Raw genomic sequence first — 18,427 nt, 5'->3', positions numbered from 1 at the left:
TGGGATTCTGTAAAAGCAATTGGTGATCACTATTTAGTTCCTTTCACTTTACAAAAAATCTACCTTGGCATCTGGGTAAAATATTAGGACAAAATGACAACTTTTTGATAGACAAGGTGGGTGAGGTAATATCTTTATTGGACCAACTTCTGTTGGTGAAAGAGATAAGCTTTCGAGCTTACACAGAGCTCTTCTTCAGGACTTGAATCTTGTCTCTCTCACCAACAGAAGTTGGTCCTATAAAAGATATTTCCTCACCCACCTTGTCTCAATAATATCCTGGGACCAACACGGCTACAATTCTGCATACGACTTTTTGACAGACTGAAATGGAAGACTGACTGGACTTTGGACCAAACTCTTCTCTCACCATGAAATGTGGCCACTTCTGGACAATACTGGCAAGTTTGTTTAGGGCCGTGGTTCCCAAACTTTAACAACCTGTGAACCCCTTTCACTAAAACGTCAAGTCTCGCAAACCCCCTCCTAAAAATGAATATTTCCAGGGATTTTCTCCTTTACCTGAGTATAAATTATAAAAGCAGTGACCTTGGAAATATAAAATTTGTTTTTATGACATGCTTATTACACACTATTATTATTATTTATAATTCCATTCTTTTTATTACATTATGAAAACGGCAACACTCTTCCAAGATCTCACTTCCGTAGCTTGTATCACTTTGAATAAGCCTGTTATAAGACAAGGCTCCTATGTTTCATCAAGGAGTATCAGATGTGAAACAGCATGAAGGTATTTAAGAAGCCAACTCAAAGAGTTCCTCCTACATATGCATTCAGGTCTTGAGCAGTCCAGGCAAACAACGCATGTTACAACAAAGCTTAAACTTGTTCTTCATAATAATTTTAAAAATAATACTACCTGCCTATTTAATTTTTAAAACAGCAAAAAATATCCACCTCCCTTTCCATTTCTTATAAGGAGTCTTGAAGTTTAAATCTCCTCAGTATGATAGATATGCTTGCTTTGATCTGCTTAGCTCTTGGAAGTCCAGGCTCCAGGCTGCTGGCCCCATGCTGCCCGGGGTCCCTAGGGACAGCTCTGTCCGCCATTACGGAATTTTTTCCCCCCAAGAACTCCCTGTAACATTTCATGAACCCCCAGGGGTTCACGAACCCCAGTTTGGGAACCACTGGTTTAGGGGAAGAGAGAGAGCCTATGCTGTAGCCATTTACAGCTACATTTGGAGTGCAGATCAGTCACTTTAAAGAAAGAAAAAAAATGAATAGCCATATGAAGGCCTCTGGTCACAGATGATCAACCACCAGTACTGGATACTGAACATTACATGACTGTCTTGTTTGTAGGAAGCTGACTGAAGTTGACTGTGGCTAAAAAGGAGTGCTGTAAAGATGACAACATTACATTAAATCAAGAGATTGCTAGTCCCAATTAGTGCAGCTGCCATTTCAGGTTAGTGAAAAGAAAGCGCTTTCCTTCAGTGTTGAAAAATGGGGTTGGTTTGTTTTTAAACAGCAAAAATAAAAGTGGTGATTTCACAATTACACAGTTTCTGCAGACACTGCAGTCCTCAGTTAAGAATTACAAAAGTATACAAAACAAATGTGCACAGATTAAAACAGCAGCAAAGTGAACCAAGGCCCAGTCCCTCAAAGATATTTAGGCTCCTACCTTCCATTGATTTCAGTGGAAATTAGGACTCTAAATACCTTTGAGAATTTGGAGTTAACTGCCTTTCAATAACTTACTAGCCCAATTTGTGTGTACATCCTTTAACAGTCAGAAAAAACAGATAAATTGTTATGCATTCTGTTACAATATCAACAACCTTTTAGAATGTTATGTGGTATCTTGTAATCTTTATCACCATACAGGCCACAAAGAAATAGGTCATGCCAAATTACCACTCCCAGCCATGCTACACCAGTCCTGTGTGTTCTGCTATTAGTTTAGAGAACATAATTTCACCACCAGCACATCAAGCTGTGCAACGTGATTGGGAAAACAGGGATCAGAACAACAAGTGAGGAGGCCACAAATAATAAGGGGGGGGGGGGGGTAGAGAGAAAAACAAACAAACCTTAGTTTACTACTCAGAACTCCTACAAACGCATGGAAGGTGGAGTTTTGGGGAATTTTCTAAAGAAAATCACAGGGTTTACATTTTGATACCAAAATGGAGTTCTTACCATGCTCTTCCTTTCATTTCTGTTCCTCTAAAAAACCCCATGGCCACATATAACAAGTCTACAGGATTATGTAAACAAATTGAAAACATGTATTTGATTGTTGAAATCTAAAAAAAATTATTTCAGGAAATTTCACTGATATAAAGAGATGTCACAACTCAAAAGTATTTCAAAATATTCTAAACAAGATGTTTCAAAATTTATTAAAGAGGGATATGTTTCCAAAATTCATTCATCCATGTTTCTCCAACCATTTCAAATTACCTCTTGGAAATATAACATATAGATAAAAAATGCTAAATTACAATAGATATCATGGAACCAACAAGCTAATTAATCAACCAAGGCCAGTCAAAAACCTTGTTTTCTGCTGCATTCCCCTATCTGTATTCTGTCTACATGAAAGTGCTTTGGAGCAGGGATCTGTCCTGCTATATGTACAAGGGTTTTAGCATGCTTTTGGGTGACTGATAACACAAAGAATAAAAATCTAATAATTCAGCTTCAGAAGCGAGACATCAGTAGCTCTAGATTCTAGAGTCTAGAATGTGATGTATTTTTCCTTAAGCACTCCACACTATCTCAGATTTTAAAACAAAACTTCCTAACTGTTTGGACTATTTGTAGAACCTTCAGTTTAGGCATTAGACATAAATGCTGCTAGTAGTTGGTGATAGACCAAAAAAACCCCACAAAGCTAGCAATATGCAAATGCAAGTAACTAGAACCTGGAATAGGACAGAAAATCTTAAATGAAAGGGAAAAAAATGAAAACTTTGGAAATGAAATTCTTCTTTTCCATCGCTCTATTGTCTCTTAACCCGAACATCATTCTCAATTTAATGAGGGGGCTTCAACATCAGAGCAATTTTTCAAAAGAATGTTTGTAGTGAGGCAGAGTGGCCTCCCACTCAGACCAGAGGAGAAGGGACCACTCGCTGAGCCCTGGTGGGTGGAGCCAGGCCATGCTCACCCCTTCCACCAGAAGTCAGTGGGCGGGACAGGAAGTATAAAAGGTGAGTCTGGAAGCTCAGTTGTGCTACAGCCGCTGAAGGAGCCAGACGCCTCCTCCCGGGAGAGTGCCACAGACCGGCAAAGCTGTCAGAGCTACCCGCTGACCAAGCCATGGAGAAACTGCCAGAACTGCTGCTGGCCTTCTACCCTGACAACCCAAGGACCCCCTACGGATCCAGGTAGACCCCGAGGGGGAGATAGGAAGTAGCCCAGAGAAACTAGACAAGAGTCTGGTTAAGAGCTAGCCTGGTACAAGGTCAGCGTGTTGTGGGTGGATCCCCACTGACCCAGTGGTGAACCACTCTGCCACTGTTGGGGCCCTGGGTTGGGATGCTGTAGAACTGGGTGGGCCTGCTCCCCCCCCGCCACCCATTCCTAGATTCTGTTTGGGTGCTCTACCCCCACCCTAAGTCCTAAGGATTTGTTGCCCCACCCTGACTAAGGCCTTGGGCCCCTAACTGTGTTTGCTACTCTGTCCTGACTGCAGGCCAGAGCCCCAGGCTTGTGTATTGCCCCGCTAATTCCCCAACAGTGAGAGACACACACAGACGTAATGAGGGTGTGTGGCCTCAAACATCTCATAAAAATTAGTAAAATGTGACAAGGGAAAAAAAAAAAAAAAACACGTGAAAAAGAAACAGACATGGAAAATTCCATTCTTAAGTCCAAGTTCTCTTTGTTAAACTTGGAGACACTATACACTCATAGCACATTTAAAAATTCAATAAATGTACAGTTAAATTAATAAAATTGCTGTTTTTAAACTGCAAAAATTGGCAATACAATATCAAATCCAGACAGATGCTGATTTACCAAGTATGTACTTGCTCACCTTGAAAAGACAGCAAACAGTTAACAGTTGATCCTTCCACATAATTTTCTGGCATAGGTGACCACAGAAACGTATAATAGTCTCGAGCAGTACTCCAACCAACCTAAAGGAAACAACCAAAAGAGAAAAACCTAAGTAGAGTAATATGTTAAGACAGCATGGTCTGATCTTTACAACACACTGTAACCCGCATACTTGAGTTTCACCATATAGGAAAAAAAGAGATGGACTAGTGTTTACAAATTAGGAATATTTAACAAGTATGTCAAATATTTAGTATGGATTTTATTAAGCTGTTACCTAATGCAATAAGAGTTTAATTTATTATATAAAACACCAGACAGTTTTTATAAATTTGATAAAGACACATCAATAAATACAAAAAGAGAGACATTTTTACTACTTAGATAAGGAGACAACCTATGCCAATATTGACTACAAATTTCTGTCACAATGCAAGTAGAAATAAGCACTCCTAACCCTCCAAAAGCTATCTTCTCCATTGAAAAAGCAGGAATTGATTGGGATACAAGACTGATGCAGTCCCAAAACAATGGATTTCAAATCCTTTGCCAATCATTGCAGAATATGCATGTGTTGACTTTAAGACTAACGCTGTACTGGAACATTGATTCCATTGGGAGTTGGGCATCTGAGTGTTAAAGACAGGAACACTTCTTAAGCTGCTTTCAGTTTAAGCCTATAGCTGTTAGGGGTCGTTGTTCAGATCCTGGGTCTGTGTTGGAGCAGACTGGCGTGTCTGGCTCAACAAGACAGGATGCTAGAGTCCCAATCTGGCAGGAATAGCAGGGGCATAAGTAGTCCTGGCACATCAGTTGGCAGCCCCAATGGGCTTTCTGTGATCCAACCCATCACACACTCCAATACTAGGAGGAGGAATAGCTACAAAGAAATACTGCTAAGTGTACAATCCTTCTGGCAGAAGTTATAGTGATTAGCAAGCAACTTTGATAAAACAGAAGCATAACTGATCTTTAACAGTTCAGCAACAAATTGGAAAAATTCTCTCAAGCACCAAAATGAAACCAACTGGTTCTTGACCCTAATCTTAGCTAAAAGAAAAAGGCTTCCATGACATCTCCAAACTGGTACCTTACAAAGGTATGTTTGAAATATACTGTCCTGAGAAAAAAGTAACATCACTATAAAATGCTTTTGGAATAAGTCAAACATGAAATTCCCAATAACTTTGCACAGGCATGATATTTTTACATTATTCTATGAGAATCCATAATACCTAAGTACTGACCATTTAGCAAACAAATGAATTTTTGCTTTTGTGGGTTTTCAAACCTATTTTTCTTGAAGTTCTGGGAACAGACACTTGAGAACCTCATAATTCACTTGTAGGAAGAGCTAATACATTTCATTATATCCTCCTCTGCCAGAAGTTTTCACATATTTTCCTTCGAAACAGTTAAGTCTCATTTAGATGCTTAGTCTTTAAGGTTTTGAGTCAAAGCTTTCATTTTTGAAATTTGAATTAATTTCAGTGAGAAATGGTGGTTCCAAACATATGCTATACTTATTCTTTCATTTCTTTGATTTCTTCAAATACACCCTGAAGAAAACCTACAACACAACCAAGGCTTCACCCACTGAAAGTATTCTTTACAATTTCTGTATTAAAATACAGACCAAGGACAAAATTTCTAAAGGTGAAGTGTCAAATTTTACTGTGATTTTAAAATTTAGAAAAGTTACATTTTATGAAAACACACTGTTGAGTTTCCCTAACTAACCTATTTTGCAGAAGCTACTTTTCACTCACACATACAGACTACTACATTAAATAACTAGTTGCCTTTCCACAATCAGATACTAAATTAAGGCCTTCGCTTTTTAAGACTGACTAGGTTTTTGTTTTTTTTTAATCTTGGTCTTTTAACTGGAGAACAATGTCAACTTTGAAATTCAGAAACTGATTCCTCAGTGAGCAATCAAGGGGGAGGGATAGCTCAGTGCTTTGAGCATTGGCCTGCTAAACCCAGGGTTGTGAGTTCAATCCTTGAGGGAGCCACTTAGGGATCTGGGGCAAAATCAGTACTTGGTCCTACTAGTGAAGGCAGGGGGCTGGACTCGATGACCTTTCGGGGTCCCTTCCAGTTCTATGAGATAGGTCATTGAGATTGATAAACTAGTCTCCATTCATTGCATTAGTGTGTTTTGTAGTGTTATGCAGGCAACACGAAATTATGGCTTTGGAGGGAAGCAACAGATTCAAATATTTTGTTCTATAGTTACACCTTAATTATTTCTCTCAATTGACTTTTCACTATTCATGACACATCATATTTAGAAACAATTCAACTACATCATACAGTATTTTTTCCTTCATTTGTTATAGAACAATAATTGACTGATTATTAAGATGTGATCCTACAAACACTTACACAAGTTCTTGACATTTGTGAAGTCAAAGGCAGGACTAACCAGTTTTCATTCGAGTATTGTTTAAAAAATGAGCTAATATGAAGCAAGACCGAGGTAGAATTTTTAAAATAATGCTTTTCAAAGTTTGCCATAAGCAGTAAATAGTTCTTTCAGCATTTTGACATGTAATATACAAGGATTACCCTAAAAAAATTAATATTAAATTCAGACCACCACCATTGGACTTTTATTTTTAAACCAGTAGCACATGAAACAGATGGTACAGAGCGCCAATAAGACCATAAATATAGCTCTTGTGTGAGAACTGCACTGGAACTCAGTTTAGTGAAAGTACAACATATTTAAATATCAGTTTTTCCTCTAAGACCAATATACAGTAAGTCCCAGTTCCAATTAAAAGAAATGCAAACAACAAACAGCAATTCCTTACAAATAATTGTAATTACTTTCCCCCTTATTCACTTGGATTTGGGGGGAGGGGAGGAAGGGAGGGGAAAAAAAAACACTTTCACAATTAATCGGTTGATCCTGAAACGTTTACAGACACCAGTAGTCCCAATTATCAGAAGGGAAGCCGTGTTAGTCTGTATCCACAAAAACAACGAGGAGTCCAGTGGCACCTTAAAGACTAACAGATTTATTAGGTCAAGTCTCCCTCAGACTGAGGCAAACACCTACAAGATCTTCATCAAGCATTTTTAAAACTACAACACCCACCTGGGGAAATGAGGAAACAGACTGACAGAGCGAGACGGGTACCAGAAGTCACCTACTACAGGACAGGCCCAACAAGGAAAATAACAAAACCATTAGCCATCACGTACAGCCCCCAGCTAAAACCTCTCCAACACATCATCAACAATCTACAACCTATCCTGGAAAATGATCCCTCACTCTCACAGACCTTGGGAGGCAGGCCAGTCCTCGCTTACAGATAGCCCCCCAATCTGAAGCAAATACTCATTAATAACTACACACCACACCCCAGAAACATAAACCCAGGAACCAATCCCTGTAACAAACCCCGCTGCCTACTCTGTCCCCATATCTAACCTAGAGATACCATCAGAGGGCCCAACCACACTACCAGGGGCTCATTCACCTGCACATCTACTAATGTGATGTATACCATCATCTGCCAACAATGACCCTCTGCCATGTACATTGGCCAAACCGGACAGCCTCTACGTAAAAGAATAAATGGACACAAATCAGACATCAGGAATGGTAACATACAAAAGCCAGTAGGAGAACACTTCAATCTACCTGGACATTCAATAACAGATTTAAAAGTAGCCATCCTTCAACAACAAAAAACTTCAAAAAACAGACTTCAAAGAGGAACCGCAGAGCTACAATTCATTTGCAAACTTAACACCATTAATTTGGGCTTGAATAGGGACTGGGAGTGGCTGGCTCACTACAAAAGCAATTTTCCCCTCTCTTGGTACTGGCAGCTCCTTATCAATTATTGGGAGAGGACCACATCCACCCTGACTGATTTGGCCCTGTCAACACTGGTTCTCAACTTGTAAGGTAACTCCCTTCTCTTCATGTGCCAATATATTTATGCCTGTATCTGTAATTTTCACTCCATGGATCTGAAGAAGTGGGTTTTTAACCCATGAAAGCTCATGCCCTAATAAATCTGTTAGTCTTTAAGGTGCCACCAGACTCCTTGTTGTTTCAGTAGTCCCAATGACATCAAAGCTCAGATCTATACCATTTAGTGTCGTCTGTTCTCAAAAGTAGTTTTTGTCATAGAAAGAAAGCGATGCGCTATTCTTTTTCTCAGAAGTTAGATCTTATGGAGAGACTAATTTCCCACAGTTAAGGATACAACTAGCTTTCCTTTATAAACCCAACTGATTAACTTCAAAATTTACCATCCACCATTTACACCTAGAATCACTAGCTCTCACTGTAGCCAAAAGATATAAAATGAATCAGAATTTATATGTTCCTCCCTCTTCCCCCCCCCCCCACCAATTTTTTCAAACAGTGAAATACTTCACTTTGAAAAAAAAATAGTAATAAAGTCAGGAAATCCTTGAAGTTGCCTGATGTCCTTTTTATATTCCACTTTAAAGTAAAGAAAAGGGGGAAAAAAAAAACTTCCAAAAAAATTCTCTAGTTGAAGAGAATACAAAAGAAATGTCAGGTGGATCAGTTAATTTTTGTCAGAAGCATGGGAGAGTCAAAATCCATTGTCAGCTAACATAATACAAAATTTATTTGGCATGATTAAGGCTACGAGTTGGTCACAGATTTCATGATTTTTTGTGATCTTTGCAACTTCAGCCCTGGGCGGCAGGGCTAGGGCAGTCAGTTCAGAAATACAGAATTCTTTTTGATAAAGTCACTGCTTTTGTCATGACAATGCTGCATATATGAACAGAACCTGGGAATGAAGCCTCAAAGCATTTTTTCTGAATGCAGTGCACATAACATGCACTGCACATTATCTCAACTTAGTGGGTGATACCTGGAGAAAAACATTTGGAAAAGTAAATGAACTTGTCATTGCTGTAAAACATGCATTCACTGCCTGCCTTGCCCGCAAAGTATGGTTCAATCAATCATTGCAGGAAAAAAGGAAAGTGCCTGCAATTCCCCTTCCCCAGTAATCACATGATGGAACAGCTGATTTGAAGCTGTCCATTTTCATATCAGGCAACTGTAGGATTATGTGGGTTTTTTTTGAGGAATGGGAGTGAAGCAGTAGTTCATCTGTTTAAGATGCGGTCACTTTAACAAAAATTAACCGAAATAAAAGCAGCAATTGAAGCGCTTGCACCAAGAATAATGGCAACTCTCACTGCTTATGAAAAACCAGAAATCGGACTGCATAAGGTGGCAAATGATTTGACTAATCTTGCCAGTTGGGAAAAGTACTTCAGTGGCACAACTGACAACCTGTTAGCTAAGAAAACCCTTTGTGAAAACAGCATTAACTGAAGTCTATATGACTGGTTCTTAATGGTTTTGTCAACCCACTGTGTTGTGGGTTTTGTTTTGTTTTTTAAACCCTGCCAAGTGTTTGATCCCAATCAGGCCAAACTTCTTGACCTTGCATCACTAAATGTATTTGAATCTATTCCCTTGTTTGAAGGCAATGACTTGGCAAAACCCATGTTTTTTAGCTACAGCAGTGCAGTTTCTGAAATGAAGTGCCTTGACATTGTGGCACTTGGAAAGATCGCTTTCCACATCAGCAATAGCTCTGAGGTGTTTATCATTGCCGGTTAACAGTGCAGACAGATCATTTTAGTCTTACAAAGATATCTTGCAAGATGACAGATGCTCAAAGATGACAACCTTGCTGTTTCAGAATCGTGGAAAGCTCTGTTAGTAAATGACCATTTTACACTCTAACAATTAATCATGTCTGTAGTCAAAATGATAGAAGGTTTGATAGCAATTCAAAAGCTCCTGTGCTGATGTAGTGAAAACTGCATTACTGTGTGCACATTTCCATGATTTCATTGTGTATTGCTACATCCTGTCCGTGACTTTTAATAAAAATACCAGAGACAAAATCTTAGTCTTAGTCATGATCCAATATGGACATTACAACAGCCACATCCAACCATGAAAAGATTACAAGGTATAGAGTAACTCTGAATTTATTAAAGTTATGCACGCGAGAGACGTGACTTATCAATTTAAATAAAAGAGGAAGAGCCAGGAAATGTTTAACTACTTGCCCCAAAGCTGCAGGTTTACCAGAAAACAGCTCACAGAAGTGTGCTTGTCTTTAGCACTCAGATGCCCAACTCCCAACGGGGTCTAAACCTAAATAAATCTGTTTTAATAAAACTTATGCAGGGTAAACTCAAATTGTTCGCCCTCTATAACACTGATAGAGAGATATGCACAGTTGTTTGCACCTCCAGGTATTAATACATACTCTGAGTTAATAAGTAAAGTGATTTTATTAAATACAGAAAGTAGGATTTAAGTGGTTCCAAGTAGTAACAAACGAAACAAAGTAAGTCACCAAGCAAAATAAAATAAAATGTGCAAATCTATGTCTAACCAAACTGAATACAGATAATCTCACCCTCAGGAGATGCTTCAGTAAGTTTTTTCCTCAGACTGGACACTTTCCAGGCCTGGGCACAATTCTTGTTCCAGCTCAGGTGGTAGCTAGGGGATTCTTCACGATGGCTCCTCTCTCCTTTTTGTTCTTATATACACCTTATATATCTTTTGCATAAGGCGGGAACCCTTTGTCCCTCTGGGTTTCCACCCCCGCTCACTGGAAAAGCACCAGGTTAAAGATGGATTCCAGTTCAGGTGACATGATCACATGTCACTGCAAGACTTCATTACTCACTTGCCAGCACACACACACATACAGGAAGACTCAGAGGTAAAACACAGCCATCTGCAGACAACGATCCTGGTTAATGGGAGTCATCAAGATTCCAAACCACCATTAATGGCCCACACTTTGCATAATTACAATAGGCCCTCAGTTATATTTTATATTTCTAGTTTTAGATACAAGAGTGGTACATTTATACAAATAGGATGATCACACTCAGTAGATTATAAGCTTTGTAATGATCCATGAAGCATATCCCAATTACATTATATTCACTTATTATCATATTTTTATAAAACCATATAGACTGCACAATGTCACAGTTGACTCCTAGTTTTGGATCTGCTGCACTGTGTGGTCCTAATATTATTATTATGGTAAGTTATACAGCACCTTTCATCCAAAGATCTCAAAATGTATTACAAACCTTAATTATGTGTCAAAACACTCAAGATAGGTTGGTATCAGTATCCTCATTTTACAAATAGAAAATGAAGGCTCCAAGAGATTAAACTTGCCCAAAACCACAGAACAAATCAGTGACAAAATCAGGACTCAACTCCCAATTCCATCCATAATCCAGCAGGGCACATTAGCTTCTAAGTAAGTCATTTAACTTCTCTGTGCCCCATCTATAAAATTAAGATGTGTTGCCTTCCACAAAGCTCAAAGAAAACAGTATAGGCAATAGGCATGGCTAAATTCTTTCCTCATATTCCCTATCCATACTCGACCCACGAGCATGAGAGTACTCTGACTGGACACAATCATCTATACTGACAAAATGAAGCAAACTACCAGACTATGATCATACACAACACAACGCATGCACACCTTACACAGTACTTAAGTTATCCTTATGCAACTAAAAACTATTCCATTCATCACTCCTTTATAAGAGAATACTAGTATCACGTCTTTTTTCATTTCAGACATATGACAATAACCCAATATATTTCCCTCGTACCAGAAGTTGGAAATTTTATTATCATTTTAGCACTTTGCTATCTACAATGAACAGGTGTACTCCAGTCACAAACATCTTCAACATAAGAACAGCCATACTAAGTCAGACCAATGGGCCATCTAACCCAGTATCCTGTCTTTTGACAGGAGCCCGTAAAAGATGATTCAGAAGGAAAGAACTGAACAGGACAATTTCAAGTCATCCATCCTCTGTAGTCCAGTCCCACTTTCTAGCAGTTGAAAGTTCAGAGGCAACCGGAGTGCAGGGTTGTATCCCTGACCATTTGAGCTAATAGCCATTGATGGACCTATCCTCCATAAACTAATTCTTTTTTGAACTGAGTTATACTTTTTTTTCCCACAATATCCCTTGGCAAAAGACTTTCACAAGCTGACTCTGCGTTGTGTGAAATACTTCCTTATGTTTGTTTTAAACTTATTAACTGCCTGTTAATTGTGTGACCCCTAGTGTGTGTTATGTGAAGGGGTAAAGAACACTTCCCTATTCACTTTCTCCATACCACTCATTATTTTATGAGTCTCTCTCATATTCCTGGTTAGTGGTCTCTCTTCTCAGCTCGACAGTCCCAGTCTCTTTCATTTCTTCTTATATCAAAAGCTGTTCCACACCGCTAATCATTTTTGTTGCCCTTCGCTGCACTTTTTCCAATTCTCATATATATATATATATATATATATATATATATATATATATATATATATATATATATATATATATATATATATATATACACACACACACACACACACACACACATCAAATTTACATGGTGGTGTTAGATCTTCTCTTTTATTATCTATCCCTTTCCTAATGGTTCCTAACACTGTTAGCTCTTTTGACTGCTGCTGCACACTGAGTAGATCGGGGTCGGCAACCTTTGGCACGCAGCTCGCCAGGGTAAGCACTCTGGCGGGCTGGGCCATTTTGTTTACCTGCCGCGTCTGGAGGTTCGGCCGATCGCAGCTCCCACTGGCCGCGGTTCACCATCCCAGGCCAATGGGGGCAGCGGGAAGCGGTGACCAGCACACCCCTCGGCCCATGCCGCTTCCCGCTCCCCCATTGGCCTGGGATGGCAAACCGCGGCCAGTGGGAGCCGCGATCGGCCGAACCTGCGGACGCGGCAGGTAAACAAACCAGCCCGGCCCGCTAGGGTGCTTACTCTGGCGAACTGCGTGCCAAAGGTTGCTGACCCCTGGAGTAGATGTTTTCACACCACTATCCACAAGAATGCCAATCTCTTTTTCTTGAGTGGTAACTGATAATTTAGATCTTGTCATTTTGTACATATAGTTGGGATTCTGTTTTCCAATGTGCATTACTTTGCACTTATTGAGTTTCATCTAGTAGCCCAGTCACCAGTTTTCTGACATCCGTTTAACTCTTCACAGTTAACTTTGGACTTAATTATCTTGAGTAACTTTGTATCATCTGCAACTTTTGCCTCATCTGTCCCCTTTTCCAGATCATTTATGAATATGCTGAAAAGCACAGGTCCTACTACAGATCCGTAAGGAGCCCAATGTGAAAACTGATCATTTATTCCTACCCCTTGATTCCTATCTTTAGTAACTGGTTAAATCTAGGAGACCTTCACTCTTACCCTGACTGCTTAGTCTGCTTAAGAGCCTTTGGTAAGGGAAAGGCTTTCTGAAGCTCCAAGTACCTATGAGGCTTTCCGGGACACTGCAGAATTGTCCCACCTCTGGTCAGACAGCCCCTGTGCTGTTGAGGAGGATGAAAAGCCCAGGGAAGCAGAGCAGTCAACGGGAGCAGAGGGAAACCTTCCCATAGTTGGGACCCTCCTTCCAGATGGTGCTGGGGTTACCTCTCGCACTGAGGTTACCTCTCCGGGGGAGGGAACTCCAGTTGCTAGGAAAAGGCAGGTGTTAGTAATGGGAGATTCAATCATTAAAAACGTAGATAGCTTGGTTTGTGATAACCGGGAGAACCGCATGGTGACTTGCCTGCCTGGTGCGAAGGTTGCGGATATCTTGAGGCATCTAGACAGACTTATGTGTAGTGCTGGGGAGGAGCCGGTGGTCGTGGTACATGTAGGTACTAATGACATAGGGAAGGGTAGGAGAGATGTCCTGGAGGCCAAATTTAGGCTGCTAGGGAAGAAACTGAAATCCAGGACTCTATGGTGGCATTCTCAGAAATGCTACCAGTTTCACACGCAGGGCCAGGTAGGCAGGCAGAGCTTCAGAGTCTCAATGCGTGGATGAGACAATGGTGTAGAGAGGAGGGGTTTACATTAATTAGGAACTGGGGAAACTTTTGGGATGGGGTGAGTCTATACAAGAGAGATGGGCGCCACCTAAACCAAAGTGGAACCAGACTGCTGGCACTAAACATTAAAAAGGTTGTAGAGCAGTTTTTAAACTAGGAGATGGGGGGAAAGCCGACTGCTGCAGAGGAGCATGTGGATTGGACAGAGACTTTTCTTAGGAGAGAGTCTAATGATAGAGAATCTCCAAGTTGTAGTCAGGAGCAGAGGATGGAGGAGGATAATGTAAGGGCCAGATCAGATGATAGATTCTTTTTTATGTGAATGTTTAACATCAGAAAAGGGCAGACAAATAAACAGTGACAGGTTTTTAAAGTGCTTGTACACAAATGCTAGAAGTCTAAATAATAAGATGGTGAACTAGAGTGCCTTGTGATAAAGGAGGATATTGATATAATAGGCATCACAGAAACCTGGTGGACTGAGAGCAATCAATGGGACACAATCATTCCGGGGTACAAAATATATCGGAATGACAGAACAGGTCGTGCAGGGGGGAGTGGCACTATATGTGAAAGAAAATGTAGAATCAAATGAAGTAAAAATCTTAAGTGAATCCACATGTTCCATAGAATCTCTATGGATAGAAATTTCATGCTCTAATAAGAATATAACATTAGGGATCTATTATAGACCACCTGACCAGAACAGTGATAGTGATGATGAAATGCTAAGGGAAATTAGAGGCTATCAAAATTAAGAACCCAATAATAGTGGGGGATTTCAATTATCCCCATATTGACTGGGAACATTTCACTTCAGGATGAAATGCAGAGATAAAATTTCTCGCTACTTTAAATGACTGCTTCATGGAGCAGCAGGTACGGGAACCCACAAGGGGAGAGGCAACTCTAAATTTAGTCCTGAGTGGAGCGCAGGAGCTGGTCCAAGAGGCAACTACAACAGGACCGCTTGGAAATAGTGACCATAAGACAACAGCATTCAACATCCCTGTGGTGGGAAGAACATCTCAACAGCCCAACACTGTGGCATTTAATTTCAAAAGGGGGAACTATGCAAAAAATGAGGGGGTTAGTTAAACAGAAGTTAAAAAGTACAATCCCTGCAAGCTGCATGGGTGCTTTTTAAAGACACCATAATACAGGCCCAACTTCAATGTATAACCCCAAATTAAGAAACACAGTAAAAGAACTAAAGAAGAGCCACCATGGCTTAACAACCATGTAAAAGAAGCAATGAGAGATAAGAAGACTTCCTTTAAAAAGTGGAAGTCAAATCCTAGTGAGGCAAATAGAAAGGAGCATAAACGCTGCCAAATTAAGGGCAAGAATGTAATAAGAAAAGCCAAAGAGGAGTTTGAAGAACAGCTAGCCAAAAACTCCGAAGGTGGTAATAAAATGTTTTTTAAGTACATCAGAAGCAGGAAGCCTGCTAAGTGGGGCCCCTTGATGATCGAGATACAAAAGGAGCGCTTAAAGACAATAAAGTCATTGCGGAGAAACTAAATGGATTCTTTGCTTCAGTCTTCACAGCTGAGGATGTTAGGGAGATTCCCAAACCTGAGCCGGCTTTTGTAGGTGACAAATCTGAGGAACTGTCACAGATTGGTGTCAGTATATAATGCCTGCATCTGTAACTTTCACTCTATGCATCCGAAGAAGTGAGGTTTTAACTCACGAAAGCTTATGCCCAAATACATCTGTTAGTCTTTAAGGTGCCACCAGACTCCTTGTTGTTTTTGTAGATACAGACTAACACGGCTACCCCCTGATACTTCACAGACTGAAGTGTCACTAGAGGAGGTTTTAGAATTAATTGATAAACTTAACATTAGCAAATCACCGGGACCAGATGGCATTCACCCAAGAGTTCTGAAAGAACTCAAATGTGAAGTTGCGGAACTATTATCTAAGGTTTGTTAGTTGGGGGGGGGGGGGGGGGGGGAGATAGCTCAGTGGTTTGAGCATTGGCCCGCTAAACCCAGGGTTGTGAGTTCAATCCTTGAGGGGGCCATTTAGGGACCTGGGCCAAAAAAATTGGTCCTGCTAGTGAAGGCAGGGGATTGGACTTGATGACCTTTCAAGGTCCCTTCCAGTTCTATGAGATAATAATATATGGAGATATACCTATTTTATTATTTAACCTGTCCTTTAAATCCACTTCTGTACCCAATGACTGGAAGTTAGCTAATGTAACACCAATATTTAAAAAGGGCTCTAGAGGTGATCCCAGCAATTACAGACCAGTAAGTCTAAGGTCGGTACCGGGCAAATTAGTTGAAACGATAGTTAAGAATAAAATTGTCAGACACATAGAAAAACAAACTGTTGAGCAATAGTCAACATGGTTTCTGTAAAGGGAAATCATGTCTTACTACTCTATTAGAGTTCTTTGAAGGGGTCAACAAACATGTGGACAAGGGGGAATCCAGTGGATATAGTGTTCTTAGATTTCCAAAAAGCCTTTGACAAGGTCCCTCACCAAAGGCTCTTACATAAATTAAGCTGTCATGGGATAAAAGGGAATGTCCTTTCATGGATTGAGAACTGGTTAAAAGACCGGGAACAAAGGGTAGGAATTAATGGTAAATTCTCAGAATGGAGAGGGGTAACTAGTGGTGTTCCCCAAGGGTCAGTCCTCGGACCAATCCTATTCAACTTATTCATAAATGATCTGGAGAAAGGGGGTAAACAGTGAGGGTGGCAAAGTTTGCAGGTGATACTAAACTGCTCAAGATAGTTAAGACCAAAGCAGACTGTGACAAACTTCAAAAAGATCTCACAAAACTAAGTGACTGGGCAACAAAATGGCAAATGAAATTTAATGTGGATAAATGTAAAGTAATGCACATTGGAAAAAATAACCCCAACTATACATACAATATGATGGGGGCTAATTTAGCTACAACTAATCAGGAAAGAGATCTTGGAGTCATCATGGATAGTTCTCTGAAGATGTCCACACAGTGTGCAGAGGCAGTCAAAAAAGCGAACAGGATGTTAGGGATCATTTAAAAGAGGACAGAGAATAAGACTGAGAATATATTATTGCCCTTATATAAATCGATGGTACACCCACATCTCAAATACTGCGTACAGATGTGGTCTCCTCATCTAAAAAAAGATATACTGGCACTAGAAAAGGTTCAGAGAAGGGCAACTAAAATGATTAGGGGTTTGGAACAGATCCTATATGAGGAGAGATTAAAGAGGCTAGGACTCTTCAGCTTGGAAAAGAGGAGACTAAGGGGGGATATGATAGAGGTATATAAAATCATGAGTGATAATTACTTATTCCCATAATACAAGAACTAGGGGTCACCAAATGAAATTAATAGGCAGCAGGTTTAAAACAAATACAAGGAAGTTCTTCTTCACGTGGCACACAGTCAACTTGTGGAACTCCTTACCTGAGGAGGTTGTGAAGGCTAGGACTATAACAGGGTTTAAAAGAGAACTGGATAAATTCATAGTGGTTAAGGCTATTAATGGCTATTAGCCAGGATGGGTAAGGAATGGTGTCCCTAGCCTCTGTTTGTCAGAGGATGGAGATGGATGGCAGGAGAGAGATCACTTGATCATTTCCTGCTAGGTCCACTCCCTCTGGGGCCCCTGGCATTGGTCACTGTCAGTAGACAGGATACTGGGCTAGATAGCCCTTTGGTCTGACCCGGTACGGCCGTTCTTATGTAGATCTACTCTCACCTTTTCCATATGCTTGTTGACACCCTCAAAGAATTCTAATAGATTGGTGAGGCATGATTTACCTTTACAAAAGCTGTGTTGACTTTTCCTCAATTTATACATAACTTTTTGGCTACATATATTCAGCTGTATAACCCATAGAGGACATGCTGTAAGAGCACCATACCCACAGATAAACGTCACATACTTTGGCATTTCAAGACTTCCCCACCTGTGTTCCCTCTAAGCTGCATGGTTGGGCATCCACCCAGGAGAGAGTCAAGTGCCACCCAGTTGATTAGCAGAGCGCACACATCTGGCAGCATGTGTTCAGGTGGTCCTCACCCCCACTGCTTTGCAGCCATGTTGCTGCATCCTGCAGCTGCTTCCGGGACCCTCCTGGTGACTGTACAGAGCAGGGGGGAAGGGAGGTGCTGATATCAGGGTGTCCCCCTCCCCCGTACCCCATCTCTGCAGAGCAGGGGAGAGGGAACAGTCTGGCTCAGGACTCAGAGCTGCTGCAGTCTGAGGTCTGAACAGTGAGTGCCTTTCTTAGAGACACTGCACGGTTTCTGAAACTTCAGCTCACACAGTGTCTCTCTCGATGTACCCCCATCTCCGCAGAGTGGGGAAGGGAGACAGGGCTTTCAATGAGTGCTTTAAAGAGACAGTGCATGGCATCTCTCAAACTTCCCCAGCCACCAGCACAGTGTATCGAGGTTGGTCACGCTCCCCAGTCTGTGGG

The 18,427-nt window shown here is 40.7% G+C and overlaps 1 protein-coding gene across 4 annotated transcripts in view; it reads right to left on the bottom strand.

Annotated features, from left to right (window-relative positions):
• Window positions 1-18,427, bottom strand: part of TAX1BP1 (Tax1 binding protein 1) — a 92,554-nt gene that overhangs the window by 60,863 nt on the left and 13,264 nt on the right. For all 4 annotated transcript variants that reach the window (XM_005296993.5, XM_065583401.1, XM_005296994.5 and 1 more), the window contains exon 3: window positions 4,019-4,121. In XM_005296993.5, coding sequence (XP_005297050.2) covers window positions 4,019-4,121 — 103 coding nt within the window. The remainder of the gene's footprint in view (window positions 1-4,018; window positions 4,122-18,427) is intronic.

Source organism: Chrysemys picta, chromosome 2 (assembly GCF_011386835.1).
Source record: "Chrysemys picta bellii isolate R12L10 chromosome 2, ASM1138683v2, whole genome shotgun sequence".
NCBI classification, from domain to species: Eukaryota; Metazoa; Chordata; order Testudines; family Emydidae; genus Chrysemys; species Chrysemys picta.
This window is presented reverse-complemented; position numbering and strand designations above follow the sequence as displayed.